Below are 19119 nucleotides of genomic sequence, written 5' to 3'. Positions count from 1 at the left end.
TTCCGATATCACGACATAAGATGCTTCCACATACACACACCGCATTGTGTGGCAGAGATTGCACCGACCAGTGCAGGGCAGACCATCCCATCTCGAACTCCGTATGGGATTACAGACCCTGAGGAAATGTATGCACCGCACTCATCGGAAGCTGCCACGGTCCTCGTTGGTTCCTAAACATTAATAGTAAACGTCAACCTCACTTAGCGTTTGGGCATCGTCCATGTGGTATAGTTGCTCTCCCTTCTCTTCGTCGCACTGGACGAAGATGCTGCCTAACTGGAAATACTTGCCAGTTCCAATGCCCTCGTTACCCTCCGGATCACGTATTGCTGTCGATCTGGCACCCTTACAAAAACCCCTTGACCCATTGTTCTATAGAATCCGGGGCTCTGTCCCACCGCAACCAGCGATCGGAAATGTGCTTGACTGCCAAGGATACATCCGATCGTCCAAATTGCCACCGAAGACGTCTTTGCAGCGCCGTAGAAACCTGCAGATTGCATCGTTTTCAGTGTATAAAAAAGACCCAAAACACATGCCATATGCAAGTGACGAACCGATACGGTAACCACTTCACGCAGCCTTCGAGTGACTCCCGGTACATAGACTCGAGCTGTTCCTGTCAGGATGTGAAGGGAAGGAAGTGGGGGTTGTCCGAACATGCGTCCTCGTTTCTGTACCATGTCGTTCAGATTCCCGTCGGACGCACCAGCCATTAGACGCTCAGGATACGAGGTGGAAGTTTCCTATTGCTCCTAGCCAAAGGAAATGAGGGATGTCCGAACATGTGTCCTCGATCGTGTGCTACGCTGCATTCAAGCGATCTCGTTCATTTCCCATTAGACGCTTAATGTTCCTATGCATGTATCGGGATGTGAAGGGGTTCCCGATCATCGTTCTCCGCACCCTGGTATCAGGACAGCCTAACGGGAATTTGAATGAGGCCACTGGAAGGCAGTGTCAAGCGACCACCGTGTTGGCACCAGAATTCTGTGATTTCATCCGGAAAGTCCTGATACTATGATCAGCGCCAACTTTCAGGAGCTTCAATTCTTGGATTCTTTTTGCTCCACACGTTGCAACCTGCAGGGTTGCACGCTATCGAGGCGCTAAGTCAAGCAAGTTTCCAGTGGGTCGTTGCTTGCGATTGGTCATTCTACCTAACAAGCCCCGCACTCTATTAAACCATGGACCAAGGGTTTTCGTGTGTATATTTGGATGCTGAACGTGTGAACCCTGAAGCAAACCTAGGTGACTGTGGGGCAGTTTCACCCACTATGTACCGCGAGTTTCAAGTTCCGTCTTTGCATGGGATTGCAGACCCTGACGAAATGCATGCGTCGCACTCGTCGGAAGCTACCAGTTCCTGAGATAAGCTCGACTGACGTTGGGTGCTCTCCACTTCACTTACGTGGGTTGCTTGTTCTTCTCAGCAACAAGGTATACGAACAAGACGTGAATTTCTGCCACGCTTCATATGTAGTTGGGCTACCGAAAAACTATCAGCGCCTATCAAACATTGCTCGATGATGCGCGTCTCCCCTTCTCCTCGTTGCATCACGTCTTTCAAGCTCTCGCATAACTGGCCAGTGCGGCACAGAGAGGACAATATGTGGCGCGCAAGGCAGCAACGTGATCCTGACATCGAAGTGGATGACTACTACCACACTGAGAGAAAAATGGGTCGACTGACATGATCCACGCCTGCCAGGTTTGCAGTTCACTAGTTCTATCAGCTCGAGGGATTCTTTGGTGAGCTTTCGCGAGAAGGTCAGTGGATGTTAGACGATACCAGAAGTGATCGTACCAAATTGTAAACGTCGTTCAAACACGTAAGTTTACTGGAGAGCGAGCTCGTGTCACTTTTCAAGTTGTTGACGTCCTTCAATATGGCGGCACTCTTATCTATCGCACGATCGGTCGTGCGGAGAGCGTCCAGTCGAGCAGCAAGTTGCAGCGTCAGTGCCTCTTTGGCCCGTTCGGCTGGCATAGTATTTTGTAAGTTCCTTTCACCACCCACCCTTGGACCTACCTCCACCAGGCGCCTCTAAAATGTGTAACAAATTAGCGGTGCCTTCCTTGAGCGACGTGACCTGCAGAGGCAAGTGTAAGCCAACGACGAACGAGTGGAAAAGGACCTCGCATACAACCACTTCAACGGCACCGCCTGGTGACCCGTGCAAAATGCTCTTGCTTGCCAGGGCAGAGACGCGAAGGGCCTCGGAAGTCAGCGTGAACGTCAAGCCAGCCCCAGTACGCACGCCCATGCAACTGCGTGGGAGGATGTCATGTCAGGGGAGGATCGCACCACATCAAATGAAGCCCACAGGGTAGAAGGGATTCCGTTCTGCTGACAAGATTGCCTCATTCTCTGATACGCATCGGTAGCCAAGGTAGCGAAGGGCAGGACGGAGGTTGGCTACAGGAGCGGAGGTGAGATGCAGTGATCCGCACTGAAGGGGAAGACCACTCGCCAAGGGCAAGCTAGTTGGAGGCCTGAAAAGCGGTGGGAATTCAGTAGGGCAGAATTCAGCGGTGAACTTGACAATTCACCTGCCAGACCCCGATTCGCATCGAGAAATTTCTTTGTTCACCTCGTCGATTTCATGTCTCAGCGCTCTTTCCGCAGTTTGTGCATCTTCGAGCCGCTCGCGTATGGTGGTGGAGAAGTCGCCGAGCGCATCGCAGAGACTATCAAAGTCTTGTCCCATCCCGCAATCGATCTCGCTGCTCCCCTGCCAATACTGGGGACGATTCGTTCGCGACGAGAAAGCAAAACGTAAGGCGCGCTGCATACCTTGATCACAGCCTCCAGCTCTGTAACCTTCTCATCGTTGGTGACGTCCGCGTCCAACAAATAGGTCAACAGATCGCCGCAGAAGTCTGACCATCATCCGTCAACGGTTTAGAAATCCTTACCAAGAACACGTCACCTTTAGTCACAGCACCAGCTTTCGCCGCTGTCTCTCTCGACTTCCAAACAAGCTGCACGTAGCTCTGAAGGATGGCACGGCAGTTGTCAGCGATAGATGGAACGTAGCAAGAAATGGAAGGCCCACCTCGTGGAATTCTTTGAATTGATCGTTTGGATCAAGGGTAGTCTCCGAGAGAGCCCGTCTGATCTGTAGATATTTCTTGTCGATGCCATTCACCTCGCCAACCAAATCCGCAATCTCCTCCTTTAGCCCAGTGACATCTCTGTATTCCGGAGGGGAGTCCTGCCTCATTCTGAACCAAAAACTTGAGTAAGTGGAAACGCTAAGAGTTATCGACGATGGGTGGTCCGCTCGAAGCGACAAGTACCCCGAACGATCCAATCACTATAAACCCAACGGAAGACATCGTCCAGAACGACAACGACACCGCCGGGAATGCAGATCTGCAACATGTCGGAACTTGAAGCTTAAAGTTCGATCGAAATGCATTTGCCACGACACACATTAGCGGTGCGGAGCAAGATAGGACAATTGCAAATAATTCCGGGTGGCAGAACGCCATTCAGCGCGCTAAAGGTTTGTTCCATATCGATATGTAGAACATCGCGCTGGACACCGATCAAGTAACAGCATCATCGCACTTTCGCACCACCCTTCCAGAAATCTACGTTGATCTGCTCAGGATGTGTTGGTGAGTGCCCATGAGAGGTCGGCTGCATGTTTGTCTCTTCCCAACTGCACTTGTGTGTATACTGCGTCGTTCGGTGAAGTCAAGATATTTTAACGAAGGCCGTGTGGTTAGCGAGGGCTTGCTTGGACTACGGTACTTGGCAAAGGATGTGACGGTATAGTATCCGCAGCTGGAGTTTAAAATTTACTAAACCTGTAAGTTTGACCAGCAGAGGCACCCTGCTCAAATCCGCCGTGACCACAGCCCCGTGAATACTTCCCACGGCACACAGAACCTAACAACGCGAGAATAATGTAATGTCCGTGATACCGTAGCTCGTCCCTAGCGAACCCTTTGAGCGGCCCATTTCAGAGTACACACCAGTAAGATATTATGCTATAATACCAACGCATTATTGTGTATCCAAGGAACCAGTGAAAGTGGTCTGGGGCCCGCAACATGTTGGCAGGATCCGGATCCTGGGGACAGGAAGTAAAGGCCTTAGGGTATCAACGAGCATGGGGATATGGTGGAGCCCGAGGGTTTGTCTGGTGGGGTGATACGTGGAGTGGATAGTCCCTAAAGTAGATCACGCTTCGTTCGGCACGTTTCCACCAACCCTCATCCCACGGATGACATCGTGCAGATTTGAAAACGCCGGAACTTGGAGGAGCCTAATCAGGTTCAGGGATTACCAGATCTTGAAGAACACGATGTGACTTTGGTTGAACGAACTAATCCATACCGCTATGGAGCTTGAGGAATCATATATTGGGTACCGCGAATAAGTCTACGGTGTCATCATTCTTTTCCCTTCTAAACTCCAGAGTAAGTTGTGTTGGTGGGCTTGCCAGAGACGACGATGGGTGCGTACCAGCAGTCAGAAGCTGAGGCGGGCCTACTGACAATCCGCTGTGGTGGTTAAGATGCGAAACACACCGGAACTGCATCTCAGAGAAACATACTCGCCGTCACCTTTGTGGACGGAAGCCAGGTCGTAGGAGGAGATGACAAAGGTGGTATTCGTCGATGGAAGATTAAAGATCGACAGCAACAGGGTCCAACCATGCAAGCAAGTAGTGATGTTTATTCCATTGTCGTCTCTCAGGATGGCCGGTGGATTGTGTCCGGGGAAATCGGACAGAAGGCGATCATCTGGAACGCGGCCACTCATGAAAAAGTGCTCGAGATTACCGAACACGAGCATTGCGTATTCGCGGTCGATATCTCGTGCGACTGTAGCAAAATTGCCACTGTGGACGCCCACACCGCCAAGATATTCAGCATTACCTCTGGTAAACGATTGCTTCCTCCCCTTCCACATGATTGGGTTCTTGGTGTCAAGTTCTCCCCAGATGGCAGTCGGCTTGCTACCGCCTCGTATGATCACGGTATCCGCGTCTACAGCGCCGACAATGGTGACATCTTGTTCGATTCAGGTCTTGAGGGTTCAACCGGTTCATTGTCGGCCACTCAGCCGTTGGTTTGGTCATCTGACAGCCAGCAACTGTTCGTCGCAGGCAGAGGCAAAATCACCTGCTTCGACCTTTCCAAGTCTTCGTCCGCAAAATGGTCCATCCATCCAAACCAATCTGATATGGTCTCTATAGTATCCAATGGCAGATTCATTGCGTGTTCCGCGGGTTCATCGGTTTCGCTGTGGGATTGCGTGTCCCACAAGCAAATTAGTGGCATTATCTCGCACGCTGTAGACATCAACTGCGTTGCTCTCTCGCCAAGTGGGGAGTATCTCGTATGCGTCTTCGATGGCGTGAAAATCACGATTCATAATCTCGGAGATGTCCTTCCCACTGAGTATTTCGGTCATTGTGTAAGTGCACATCCACTCACGACACTCGCATCGTTAACAATCATCACGCTATTGTTTTTCCTGCGTAACGCTTTAATCCGTGGTCAATTCCATACCTATCAGCTTCCGCTCGTGCAAGTGACCGGCAAGACCCTCAAATCGTGGACACAGGACAACCCGACAAACACCGAAATGCTCCTGTCAAAGGAGATCGCGAGTGCTTCAAGTCCTAGCCACTACGCGCTAGCAAACCGCGCTCTTATAAGAGCGCATTTAAAACACTTTGCGCCTGCCATGGGGGATGCTAAAGAAGTGAGCTTTCTTTCTGACTACTCGATGCGCCTGTTCACTCCCATGCACCTCAAGTCCCTCCAGGTTCAGCCATCACCTATCGGCTATATTGCAATGGCGGTTGCTCTACTTGGCCAGGGCAATCGAGAGGGTGCGCTATGCACATTCGCCCTAGCCTTTCATGATTGCGAGCTGCACGACATCAGATTTCTCTTATTACTGAAGGTGTGTAAGGTGTTCTGGATCGTTCTCACAATGAATATACGTTATCTTCAGTTTGTCCTTTTGTTCGAATCCGGACATCAGGCAGAGGTGATAACACGTGTAAATCACCTTGTTGCAAGAGCAAGTGATGACGATACCATCTACCTTTACACACAGGCATGTGCTTCGCGTGATGTAGACATGGAGGCATCATCACTGATTCATGCCCCAGGTCCTGGGAGTTATGTGTATGAAGGAAGGAAATTACGGACGTGCAATACGGTCGATCGAACATGCGAAGAATCTAGTCACAAAGGACAGGAAATGTCCACCCCTAGAGACGATCACGCTCGTAGGTCTTCTGTCGCTACTACCTATTAATCTAACCCCCAATGGAGATATTTGGGTGGGATTTCAATGGACCGGACATTGCCGCCCGGCGACGTCTATGTGAAAATCTCTATGCTGAAGAACGTACAGCCGAAGCCGTGGAGATTCTCCTCAGCATCATCAGAACATCAGACGAGGAGACCCATGGGAGCAAGGCAACTACCGACTGGATTGCAGGTATGTCTTGTAGTCGCCAGTCTGGTTCAGGTGCACGTTAATGTCCGTTATCAGATTTCACCAAAAAATGCATTGCGACACTTGAACATTTTGGTGATGAAGCCTTTGAGTCTGCAAAACATGACGACGCAATAACACAGTACTCTACTGCGTTGTCCCTCCGTCCTCCAAGCCCTGCAGGTCTGCTTATCAAGCAAAGCAGGGCTCGAGCAGCAAAAGGGTTGTGGGAGGACGCACTGCAGGATGCGAACGAGGTATGCATGGCATTCCTCTTGTATGAGTCGGTTCCCTACGGTTGCTGTGTAGGCAGTGAAAGTGGACCCCTCCGACCCTTGGGGCTATGAGGCCAAGCATGTGGCGCTTCACGGAGCGAAACAGTATGATGAAGCAATCAACACTTTCAGCTCCATGTTGCGCGTGATCGTACAGTCCAATGACCCTGCAATCAGGCGTACGTACCTCCTGTATGAAGCTAGTACCCGTAAGTGACAGTTTCACAGAACTGCGCAAGAACTTCATTTCTCCTTCCGAGACAATTGCGGCTATTGACGCTGTCATTCGCGAGACCCTCAAAGACTGTCCCCTCGTTGTCATCGATATCACCACTGGCTGCCTCTGCGATGGTCCTGAGCGGATACGTATCTTCAAGGCTGATTCGTCGTTCAAAGAGCTTGTTTCATCCATGACGAGAGAAGCGGACAAGGAACGGATCCTACGGGTAATTGCAAAGTTTTTTGGATATGTCATGTTCTCGCATGCATGGCAGGGGACCGAACCGTCATTCCGGGACGTCAACGTAGTCAAATCCGTGTGGAACCTTCCCGATACGCCCCTAAATGAGAAGCTGCGCAATTTCTGCTTGGAGACACGCAGACTTGGTCATAATTGGGCCTGGTCAGATACATGTTGCATCGACAAGTCCGCAAGTTCCATCCTTGTTCAATCTCTTACATCTATGTACAAATGGTATGCAAATTCAGCAGCCACGCTCGTGTACCTTGCCGGCGTAGCGCATCCGTCCAAGCCCGGGGACCTCACGCGTAGTTTCTGGATGACGCGTGCTTGGACTTTGCAAGAACTCCTGTCACCGAGACTCATCTTCTTCTATGACTCCGAGTGGAAGCCATACCTCGGCATTTCTGCCACGAACCACAAGAAGTCTCTGGAGATCATGCAAGAGCTGGCAGACACTATCAAGATTCCCTGTGGAATGATCGTCACGTTCTCTCCAAATGATCTCGGGGTGCACGAGAAACTTCGTCTTGCTTCGACGCGCAATGCCACGGTCGAAGAAGATGTCGCATACTCTCTTATCGGCATATTCAAGTCGGATATCAGGCCTCACTACGGTGAAGGACCTGACGCTCTCGGACATCTCCTGGAGGAGATTGTCGCACGCTCTGGCGAGGTCAGCGTGCTCGCATGGTCAGGGAAGTCATCGTCATACAACAGTTGTCTGCCGGCCTCCATTTCTGTTTACAACCAAACTCTTCACAACCCTCCGCCACTCGAAGGGGAAGAAATGAAAAGGTGCATCGCGGAATTACGCGAAAAGCTGTCCCAGCGGGAAGCCCAGAGCATCTATCGTCAGATCAACTCTCTTTCACCCGCCCGTTTTGCGACCCGATGCCTACATCTTCCATGCATCGTCTTCTCTGTTAAATACCTCTGTATACTCAGAGGCAATCAGAACCTATATAGTGCCTGGGTATCAGGGCTTGGACAAGTGGAGTTCACGGCCACGGACAATCTCCCTGTGAACGAGCCAAAGAAATTCGTCTTCGCGCATCCGTGGATTCATTACATCCGGGGTCCGAGCAGTGGGTTTACCTGGGGAGGTGATTCGGAGTCTGACATTGACTCTGACTCGGACGGAGTTGTGCCCCCCTCGTCATTACATGCTGCCCCGACGCCTCGGGTTGACGGCTATACCCAGGCACTGGAAATGATTGCTCGCCTCGGAAAGCCGTTCAATGCGTTGCTTCTCGTACAGCAGCCGAATGGAGAGTACAAGAGGGTCGCTACAGAGACGGAGATCGTCGTCTCGGGACTCGGGACTAACATCACCCCGAGGAATATTCGGACGAAGGTCTTGGAAATCCTGTGACGTGTAGCGGGGGGGTTTAAGCCTTATTCTGTCTTTCGTCCATTGTCCATTGTCCGTTGTTTTTTCTTTTTGTATTTTTTCGTGCTCCTTTCGTTTGTTTGTTACACGGCGACTGAAGCGGAGCCCTAATTAATGTAATACCTGAGGCTTGCTCGTACTCGGTTTTTTGAGTGCTCTCCAAGATTGTTTTCCGTCCGAGGAGTACCTTATGCCACGCATTGAACCCTACTGACGTCGTCACGTATGCTGTCCATGCTCTCGCCCCCCGACGAGCGCTCATGACCGTCGCATGCATCCCCTATCAACCTGTCAAGGTACGATGATATCCGAGTCCGTTCTCACTGACAATCGAGGTCGAGGTCAGTGTTCGGATAGCAATCGATGCCCCATCGGGAGGAAGGCAATCACCATAGTCATCCTTGTCCATTGTTTTCAACTTTGTTTCAACTACCAGCAGTCCTGGTGTTACAGGCGTTCACTCGTGTTCACCAGTATTAAAGCCACTGAGATTAATCACCTTGACACTGATGAAACGTGTCGACGACACAGTCACACTCGAATGCGACGTGACTTGCAGTGTCAGGCTGTACTCCTCATCCGTTGCCAAGTAGATCTTTCAAGAGGAAAATGTGTGCGTGGGAATTTTTTCACCAGTGTACACTGGCTGATCATGTCGGTTTTGTTTGTTGTCGTACTAGGCGCATCAGGAATACTCGTCGATGGATGCCCAGTTCTGAGTAAGCGGTCTGATTCACGTAGGAAACAGATTCGAGCGGATGCTGTTGGGGAGGTTGGTAAGAGAGACGGTCGAACTTGAAACATGACGTGGCCACATTGCCACATACAATCTCGTGTACTCAGGACGCATGGACGACACGAGGCGATAGCATTGACTTCACCAGACGACGCAGTATACACGCAAGTCCATTTGGGAAAAGACAAACATGCAGCCGACCTCTCATGGGCACTCACCAACACATCCTGAGCAGATCAACGTAGATTTCTGGAAGGGTGGTGCGAAAGTGCGATGATGCTGTTACTTGATCGGCGTCCAGCGCGATGTTCTACATATCGATATGGAACAAACCTTTAGTGTGCTGAATGGCATTCTGCCACCCGGAATTATTTGCAATTGTCCTATCTTGCTCCGCACCGCTAATGTGTGTCGTGGCAAATGCATTTCGATCGAACTTTAAGCTTCAAGTTCCGGCATGTTGCAGATCTGCGTTCCCGGCGGTGTCGTTGTCGTTCTGGACGATGTCTTCCGTTGGGTTTATAGTGATTGGATCGTTCGGGGTACTTGTCGCTTCGAGCGGACCACCCATCGTCGATAACTCTTAGCGTTTCCACTTACTCAAGTTTTTGGTTCAGAATGAGGCAGGACTCCCCTCCGGAATACAGAGATGTCACTGGGCTAAAGGAGGAGATTGCGGATTTGGTTGGCGAGGTGAATGGCATCGACAAGAAATATCTACAGATCAGACGGGCTCTCTCGGAGACTACCCTTGATCCAAACGATCAATTCAAAGAATTCCACGAGGTGGGCCTTCCATTTCTTGCTACGTTCCATCTATCGCTGACAACTGCCGTGCCATCCTTCAGAGCTACGTGCAGCTTGTTTGGAAGTCGAGAGAGACAGCGGCGAAAGCTGGTGCTGTGACTAAAGGTGACGTGTTCTTGGTAAGGATTTCTAAACCGTTGACGGATGATGGTCAGACTTCTGCGGCGATCTGTTGACCTATTTGTTGGACGCGGACGTCACCAACGATGAGAAGGTTACAGAGCTGGAGGCTGTGATCAAGGTATGCAGCGCGCCTTACGTTTTGCTTTCTCGTCGCGAACGAATCGTCCCCAGTATTGGCAGGGGAGCAGCGAGATCGATTGCGGGATGGGACAAGACTTTGATAGTCTCTGCGATGCGCTCGGCGACTTCTCCACCACCATACGCGAGCGGCTCGAAGATGCACAAACTGCGGAAAGAGCGCTGAGACATGAAATCGACGAGGTGAACAAAGAAATTTCTCGATGCGAATCGGGGTCTGGCAGGTGAATTGTCAAGTTCACCGCTGAATTCTGCCCTACTGAATTCCCACCGCTTTTCAGGCCTCCAACTAGCTTGCCCTTGGCGAGTGGTCTTCCCCTTCAGTGCGGATCACTGCATCTCACCTCCGCTCCTGTAGCCAACCTCCGTCCTGCCCTTCGCTACCTTGGCTACCGATGCGTATCAGAGAATGAGGCAATCTTGTCAGCAGAACGGAATCCCTTCTACCCTGTGGGCTTCATTTGATGTGGTGCGATCCTCCCCTGACATGACATCCTCCCACGCAGTTGCATGGGCGTGCGTACTGGGGCTGGCTTGACGTTCACGCTGACTTCCGAGGCCCTTCGCATCTCTGCCCTGGCAAGCAAGAGCATTTTGCACGGGTCACCAGGCGGTGCCGTTGAAGTGGTTGTATGCGAGGTCCTTTTCCACTCGTTCGTCGTTGGCTTACACTTGCCTCTGCAGGTCACGTCGCTCAAGGAAGGCACCGCTAATTTGTTACACATTTTAGAGGCGCCTGGTGGAGGTAGGTCCAAGGGTGGGTGGTGAAAGGAACTTACAAAATACTATGCCAGCCGAACGGGCCAAAGAGGCACTGACGCTGCAACTTGCTGCTCGACTGGACGCTCTCCGCACGACCGATCGTGCGATAGATAAGAGTGCCGCCATATTGAAGGACGTCAACAACTTGAAAAGTGACACGAGCTCGCTCTCCAGTAAACTTACGTGTTTGAACGACGTTTACAATTTGGTACGATCACTTCTGGTCTCGTCTAACATCCACTGACCTTCTCGCGAAAGCTCACCAAAGAATCCCTCGAGCTGATAGAACTAGTGAACGCAAACCTGGCAGGCGTGGATCATGTCAGTCGACCCATTTTTCTCTCAGTTTGGTGGTAGTCATCCACTTCGATGTCAGGATCACGTTGCTGCCTTGCGCGCCACATATTGTCCTCTCTGTGCCGCACTGGCCAGTTATGCGAGAGCTTGAAAGATGTGATGCAACGAGGAGAAGGGGAGACGCGCATCATCGAGCAATGTTTGATAGGCGCTGATAGTTTTCGGTAGCTCAACTACATATGAAGCGTGGCAGAAATTCACGTCTTGTTCGTATACCTTGTTGCTGAGAAGAACAAGCAACCCACGTAAGTGAAGTGGAGAGCACCCAACGTCAGTCGAGCTTATCTCAGGAACTGGTAGCTTCCGACGAGTGCGGCGCATGCATTTCGTCAGGGTCTGCAATCCCATGCAAAGACGGAACTTGAAACTCGCGGTACATAGTGGGCGAAACTGCCCCACAGTCACCTAGGTTTGCTTCAGGGTTCACACGTTCAGCATCCGAATATACACACGAAAACCCTTGGTCCATGGTTTAATAGAGTGCGGGGCTTGTTAGGTAGAATGACCAATCGCAAGCAACGACCCACTGGAAACTTGCTTGACTTAGCGCCTCGATAGCGTGCAACCCTGCAGGTTGCAACGTGTGGAGCAAAAAGAATCCGAGAATTGAAGCTCCTGAAAGTTGGCGCTGATCATAGTATCAGGACTTTCCGGATGAAATCACAGAATTCTGGTGCCAACACGGTGGTCGCTTGACACTGCCTTCCAGTGGCCTCATTCAAATTCCCGTTAGGCTGTCCCGATACCAGGATGCGGAGAACGATGATCGGGAACCCCTTCACATCCCGATACATGCATAGGAACGTTAAGCGTCTAATGGGAAATGAACGAGATCGCTTGAATGCAGCGTAGCACACGATCGGGGACACATGTTCGGACATCCCTCATTTCCTTCAGCTAGGAGCGATAGGAAACTTCCACCTCGTATCCTGAGCGTCTAATGGCTGGTGCGTCCGACGGGAATCTGAACGACATGGTACAGAAACGAGGACGCATGTTCGGACAACCCCCACTTCCTTCCCTTCACATCCTGACAGGAACAGCTCGCGTCGCGTCTATGTACCGGGAGTCACTCGAGGGCTGCATGAAGTGGTTACCGTATCGGTTCGTCACTTGCATCTGGCATGTGTTTTGGGTCTTTTTTATACACTGAAAACGATGCAATCTGCAGGTTTCTACGACGCTGTGAAGACGTCCTCGGTGGCATTTGGATGATCGGAAGTATCCTTGGCGGTCAAGCACATTTCCGATTGCTGGTTGCGGTGGGACAGAGCCCCGGATTCTATAGAACAATGGGTCAAAGGGTTTTTGTAAGGGTGCCAGATCGACAGCAATACGTGATCTGGAGGGTAACGAGGGCATTGGAACTGGCAAGTATTTCCAGTCAGGCAGCATCTTCGTCCAGTGTGACGAAGAGAAGGGAGAGCAACTATACCACGTGGACGATGCCCAAACGCTAAGTGAGGTTGACGTTTACTATTAACATTTAGGAACCAATGAGGACCGTGGCAGCTTCCGATGAGTGCGGTGCATACATTTCCTCAGGGTCTGCAATCCCATACGGAGTTCGAGATGGGATGGTCTGCCCTGCACTGGTCGGGCAATCTCTGCCACACAATGCGGTGTGTGTATGCGGAAGCATCTTATGTCATGATATCGGAAATGCGTGGCGTACTCGAGGTCCTTCCACACAATAGGCATATGCAGCTATGTTTTTCCCTTCTGCGTACCAGCCTATAAATCACTCGGACTGTCGAAGTGGGCCATCAAATTGGTCACCCGTCCTCCCCCCCTGTTTACTATGTCTACCGACATCTTTGACTGTGGTCTACAATTTTACGGTGAAGTCCTTACGTTCGACACCGGACACCCGAAGAAGAAAGCCATTTCGTCTTTTAAACTTGAAGAGCTTGCACTTGAAGACCGCGATCCCGTTCCCCCTTATCCAACTGAACATGAAGCACTGACGACGATCAATGACATCCTCAACTCTCCCCAAGCCAAGTCAGAACTCCGAACGGCGGTCAGAGATCTGGGAGACTCTGCATATTCGATAGAAGTATGCTTCAAGAACATTGCCGAAGGCCTGCAGAAGGCCCTGAGAGGAGTCACTGCAACGCAAGCGCAAGATTTGGAGAGATTCATCGCGGAATGGTCCGTTCATCACAAGGTACGTATGGTGAACCGCTCTGTTGACTTCATGCTTGTCCTACCGTGGTGTACAGACTTACAATACCCTCCTTTGGGAGTCCCGCCGTGTGGCCGGTCATGCCCGCGCGACTGCAAAAGGTAGTTGGGGCGTTTCCCCTGTCCCTCTTTGATATCTTATTTGTCGTACTAGATTTCTCCGACAATTTCTTGGACCTGATGGCCGCAACTGATGTCACACTTGACGAAAAGAAGGAAGAGATCGAGGCGTATCGGCAGGTAACAGCATGCGCCAGCGTCCATTTTGCGTACCTCACTTATACTCCTCATGATGTAGTACCTGCAGGAAGATGTGAAGAAGAAGTCCGCAAATCTTTCCCAGAGCTTTTACGATCTGCGTGAAGCTGTGAAGCAGTTTCAGGACGATTTGATGGGCTTGCTGTCCTCCGGTCAGGCACTGGAGCAAGAAGTCCAAGAGATAATGGCGAACATCGACAAACTTACACGGGAGATCTCCGAGTTCGTCTCTCCGTGAAATTCGTGTGACTGATCGGACTGATTTTCCATGCCAGACTCACGAAGAAGGTCGATTACATTGCCTGCTGCGAAGGAAACAACGCTGACCTCGTTCAAGGCTTTCCTCAGTTCCAATTCCAAGGCAGGCCTCAGCATAGCCGGAGCAGGCGTCCTTGCACTCAGTGTAATCTGCCCCCCTCTGTTTAATAAACAACGCGAGGGAATAGCTTCCGATGTCCGGGACGTGAACGGTATGTCTTCTACTTGCAGCGGTCCGTCACTTCACAGAATCCTGCTATAGCGAAAAAAGAGGAGTTGAAGCTGCAGCAAGAGCTACTCGTGGAACGGCAATGTTCCTTGGATGGGATGCGTAAAGCCCACACTATCCTTGACCCTCTGAAATCCGACATGGAGCTGATCAAGGAAAAACTGGTAGTGTTTGGAAAAATTTGGCAGCTCGTGGGTGCCCTCTGATCGTACGGCGACATTCGGCTCATTGCATGGACAGATCCATGCGGACATCAATGCGATCGAAACTGACCTTACATCTGCAACGAAAGGTGCTCGTGTCAGATTGGTTTGTATCGTCGTCGTCGCAGAGGATGCTGGCTAACTTGCCATCTACAGTTCCGCATCCGACTGAAGACGATGTCATCCACATATACGGCACTTGCGGACGCTCTTTACGAGTTTGAGACCAATGTTCATGTCCAGGATGTCGCCATACTCGGTGACTAACTGTCCTTCACAATATGTAGTCTGTATGACGAGTGTCACTTGTAAATAACTTGAGCGAGTCAATATACACCTGGCCGTGCCCGTCGTTGTTATCGCGGTACCATGGTTGATCGATGATCATCAATGTTACAGCTGTTTGCCAAACGATGTGGAAAATCCGTTTGATGTTTAGTCTGTTCGGATATAGCCGGGATAGGACCCCGAAACCACCTCTATGGTAACATTGTGTACTGTAAGCATGTACTTAGACTTTGTCCCTATGGCAGACTTGTTTTTCAACATGTCATTGCCATCACAATCCCCTACTCCTGATGCAGAAAAATTACATTCTTTCACAATTTTGCTTTCTGTCTATGGACCCAAGAAAAAGGAGAAGGGAAAATGAAGACAAAAGAGCTTACTTTTGCTGTCAATGATACTAACTACCTTGATTTTCTACAACATGTACTGGACAAGCATGGTCACAGACAATATAGGGTCTCAAGCAGTAAACATTTTACCTTCAAGTTTGTACTGCCCAAAGTGTGGAGGTAAGTTGTTTCTCACTCTGTAAATCTGAGCTAACCATGCTTTACCTTAGCCAAGCTGTCAGTAATGTGATTGATGTCAATAATGAAGTTGACTACAAGGATATGGTCAAGAGGATTTGTAGCATTCACCCTGGCCCAATGAAGATCTATGTCAATATGAAACATGTGAAGAAACTTCTGACTATCAATGGCTCTGGAGACAAGAGTAATTCATCTGGTGAGGATAGTGGAAAGCAGAAACACTCAGACCTTGATATGCACCTTGCCCAGTGGTGCATGAAACTCCTGAGCTGGTACAAGCATGAGAATGATGAGGGAATGACTTATGTTGGGCCAGTGGGGCCAATCCCCCTTTCACCTGCCATGGTACTGGACTGGTGCCATGCATTGGTAAGTCCTTTGCTACTCACAAACATTCCATCCCTAAACTATCTATAGGATGAAGGGCAAGCTACATTGTTGGTTCCCCCAAACCTTGAGTCTTTCAATTGGAGCAACAAAGCACCATTTTTGCATCCAGCCCACAGAGTGCAAGCACAGGCATCACAAAATATTGATATCAACTCTATTACTGGTGTTCTCCTTCTCCAGATGCTTGCAAACTCTGGCCTCCTGTCACCCAGTGTATCTAAACCCCCTCAGCCCACCTTTGCCCACACTTCTCCAGCTCTGCCTCCTGTGACACCCACACATGTGCCACAGGATCCTCCCATTTCACCACCTGTCCCATCTCCTTCTCACCTCTCCTGCTGTCACACCCCAAAAGTGTTTGGTGATGTGTCCATGAACATAGCAGACTTTGCCTAACTCATCAATGAGTTGCACATGAACAAGAATGTACATGCATGTATGGTCATGGCTGACTCTGCCTAACTCAATGTTGACTTGCACATGCCCCTGCACACACCTGCACACATGCACACATGGTCATGAGAGACTTTGCATAACTTGATGACAACTTGCACATGGCTGCCTAGCTCAATGATGACTTGCACATAATGACATGAATGGAGATGAAAGACTAGAGCCCTAATGCATAGAAGGACAGCTGGATGTTAGCAGTATCCTTTGCATGAGAACCAGTCATCAGTGCCAGAGAGAAGAGAGGAAGCAAGTTAAGTGCCCATTAAAAATTCTTAGCACCCATGTATGGCATTCCACTTTCCATCATATCTCCACCATTTCCAAAGATACCAACTCCATTCCCACACTCACTTATAGTGCTCAGTCATGTGATCCTACCTTCTGAAATTGGAAAGGATCCTCACACCCTATGCATTCTATAGCACTCCATCCATCAGACACTCATTTCACTAATCCTTCTGATATGGCCACCTCCACATTGATCATTTTGCTTGTCTCCTTTGCTAGGGACAATGGCTACATATATCTGCCAGGCATTCCTACCAGCTTCCATCCTGAAGCCCCCTGGTACATCCCATCCTCATCTGCCCTGTCTCAGCCCATTCAGCTTGGTCAACATGTTCTCCTCATCAGTATGACATCCAGAAGGACATTCTTTGGTTGCCTCAAGTCTGTCACTCAGCTAGAAAGGTCTTATGTGGTCATTTCAGTCTCCCCACTTGATGAAGCATATGGATCCTTCCTCCCTGCTCCCTGCAATGTCTTTATTCCAATCTTGTCCATCATTCTCCCCAGATTGCAACAGCTATGGTATACTCTGCTGTTCTCCAGTCTCCCTGATTGCATTCATGATGAGTATGACATGCACCTTGCCTTCTTGTTGCAAGATATAGCAGAGGATGTCCCCCCTTCCTCCTCTCCTCCATCAGAGCCTCATCCATGAAGTGTTTATTAACTTTGCTGAGAGGATGAATGGGTGGGAGATGTGATTGCCTATGCCCCTGTTACCCCCACAGACCCCCAATGCCCTAGCCCATTGACACCTGACTTGTGCCATCCATTCCTGGATTTAATACTACCCCATCTGTCATCCCACTTTGATCCAGTGGTAGCTCTGCTGAGATTTGACATGCATCACCACCCCCTAATGTGATACCAGTGTGCTTACTCAGTTTCTGACATTCTTTGACTCATGCTTTGATATTTTGACTGTCCTTGACTCATTTGTTGTCAATACTTACCAATCTTCTTCACTTGCTTACATTTCATTTCCTGCTTACTCATCATTGATTACTCATTGCTTACAGTCCTTACTCATCACTTACCAAGCATTTGCACCTTGTTTGCCACAAGCTGTGCTCCCCCTACAGTATATAAACCCCCCTGTACTTAGCTACAAAATCAATATCAATCAAAGCATCTCAGAAGTCAGCCAGTTCAGTTCTTCTCAGAAGTAACTCATTGTCAGCAGTTGAGGCTCCACAAAAGGGTCTATCTGTCATCATTCATCATCTTTAGTAGTTGAGGCTCCATCAAGGGTCTATCTACCATCATTCATTATCTGCAGTATCATCTGTGCTTAGTCAGCACCCACACTTAGTCATCCTTTGGCTCCTGCATAACTCAACATTGACTTGCACCAGGAATACTTCCTGTTGAAACACCCACTCTAGTCAGCACCCCTCTCACATTCATTGTCCATTCATCCACTCCTGCATAACTCAATGACAACTTGCACTCAGAGCACTGTCCATCAAAAAACCCACACTTTAGATTTTTCTGCCCTCTAGGTTCCATGGAGGCACACCACCACTCACTCTTATTTGTCTTTTGTGTTGGTTTTGGTTGGTTTACACCACCTTTCCACACTTTGACTCACAGCACACTGGTATTACATTAGGGGGTGGCAATGCACATCAAATCTTGGTGGAGCTATCACTGGATCAAAGCAGGATGACAGATGGGGTAGTATTAAATCCAGGAATGGATGGCATGAGTCAGGCATCAATGGGCTAGGGCATTGGGGGTCTGTGGGGGTAACAGGAGCATAGGTGATCATGTCTCCCACCCATTTGTCCTTTCAGTGAAGTTAATAAACACTCATGGATGAGGCTCTGATGGAGGAGAGGAAGAAGGGGGGATGTCTTCTGCTATATCTTGCAATAAGAAGGCAAGATGCATGTCATACTCATCATGAATGCAATCAGGGAGACTGGAGAACAGCAGAGTGTACTGTAGCTGTTGCAATCTGGGGAGAATGATGGATGAGATTGGAATAAAGACATTGCAGGGAGCAGGGAGGAAGGATCCATATGCTTCATCAAGTAGGGAGACTGAAACGACCACATAAGACCTTTCTAGCTCCATCAGGAAAATAACACTTTATTATTTTTGACTTTTTGTGACTAATGTGACTTTTTGGGAAGGAATCTACTATCATTACCCATGTCCTGCAGGCATGGCTGCACTGTTCTTGCTTATTTTTGTCTTGTTCAAACCACCTAATTCATAGCTTTCAGTAAATACCACATACATTCAAATTGATGGAGGTTCCAAAGAGATATTGTGATTTTTCTCTCAGACAGCATGCATCACACCAATGGCTCAATATCTCTGAATTTTCAGATATTTTCTAGTCTTCTTGGCTTAGATATATCATCACTTAGTTGTCTCAATAGATTCTGTTCTCTTTTCATTCTTCAAAATGCTGTATATGGCCAAAAAAAAAGTACAGATAGTAGGTTCCTTCCCAAAAAGTCACAAATAGTCACAATAGTCACAAAAAAGTCAAAAA

The 19119-nt window shown here is 49.4% G+C and overlaps 4 protein-coding genes across 4 annotated transcripts; 3 read left to right on the top strand and 1 right to left on the bottom strand.

Annotated features, from left to right (window-relative positions):
- Nucleotides 1-1505: 1505 nt before the first annotated feature.
- Nucleotides 1506-3658, bottom strand: F5J12DRAFT_785905 (uncharacterized protein; the record flags this gene model as incomplete). The annotated part of the gene is made up of 12 exons (XM_051743328.1): nucleotides 1506-1760; nucleotides 1811-1986; nucleotides 2036-2096; nucleotides 2151-2274; nucleotides 2359-2499; nucleotides 2557-2747; nucleotides 2801-2886; nucleotides 2937-3000; nucleotides 3063-3221; nucleotides 3332-3382; nucleotides 3443-3547; nucleotides 3581-3658. The coding sequence occupies 12 exons, from the start codon at nucleotides 3656-3658 to the stop codon at nucleotides 1506-1508; spliced, it is 1491 nt and encodes a 496-aa protein (XP_051595937.1).
- Nucleotides 3659-4675: 1017 nt separating this feature from the next.
- F5J12DRAFT_962910 (uncharacterized protein) lies at nucleotides 4676-8588 on the top strand (the record flags this gene model as incomplete). Its single annotated transcript, XM_051749961.1, has 7 exons — nucleotides 4676-5935; nucleotides 5987-6109; nucleotides 6147-6266; nucleotides 6313-6481; nucleotides 6536-6735; nucleotides 6788-6932; nucleotides 6982-8588. 7 exons carry the CDS (start codon nucleotides 4676-4678, stop codon nucleotides 8586-8588), a joined length of 3624 nt encoding a protein of 1207 aa, XP_051595936.1.
- A 944-nt stretch (nucleotides 8589-9532) lies between these two features.
- F5J12DRAFT_785903 (uncharacterized protein) lies at nucleotides 9533-11697 on the top strand (the record flags this gene model as incomplete). Its single annotated transcript, XM_051743327.1, has 13 exons — nucleotides 9533-9610; nucleotides 9644-9748; nucleotides 9786-9859; nucleotides 9960-10128; nucleotides 10191-10254; nucleotides 10305-10390; nucleotides 10444-10634; nucleotides 10692-10832; nucleotides 10917-11040; nucleotides 11095-11155; nucleotides 11205-11380; nucleotides 11431-11493; nucleotides 11530-11697. 13 exons carry the CDS (start codon nucleotides 9533-9535, stop codon nucleotides 11695-11697), a joined length of 1500 nt encoding a protein of 499 aa, XP_051595935.1.
- A 1633-nt stretch (nucleotides 11698-13330) lies between these two features.
- F5J12DRAFT_915311 (uncharacterized protein) lies at nucleotides 13331-14931 on the top strand (the record flags this gene model as incomplete). Its single annotated transcript, XM_051749148.1, has 9 exons — nucleotides 13331-13699; nucleotides 13755-13818; nucleotides 13871-13956; nucleotides 14015-14196; nucleotides 14250-14262; nucleotides 14312-14444; nucleotides 14495-14652; nucleotides 14702-14770; nucleotides 14821-14931. The coding sequence occupies 9 exons, from the start codon at nucleotides 13331-13333 to the stop codon at nucleotides 14929-14931; spliced, it is 1185 nt and encodes a 394-aa protein (XP_051595934.1).
- Between the last annotated feature and the right edge of the window lie 4188 nt (nucleotides 14932-19119).

Source organism: Pisolithus orientalis (genome assembly GCF_024613125.1).
Source record: "Pisolithus orientalis strain OTSU chromosome Unknown F5J12scaffold_45, whole genome shotgun sequence".
Lineage (NCBI taxonomy): Eukaryota > Fungi > Basidiomycota > Agaricomycetes > Boletales > Pisolithaceae > Pisolithus > Pisolithus orientalis.
Note: the sequence above shows the minus strand (reverse complement) of the source record. Positions and strands in the feature narration are given on the sequence as shown.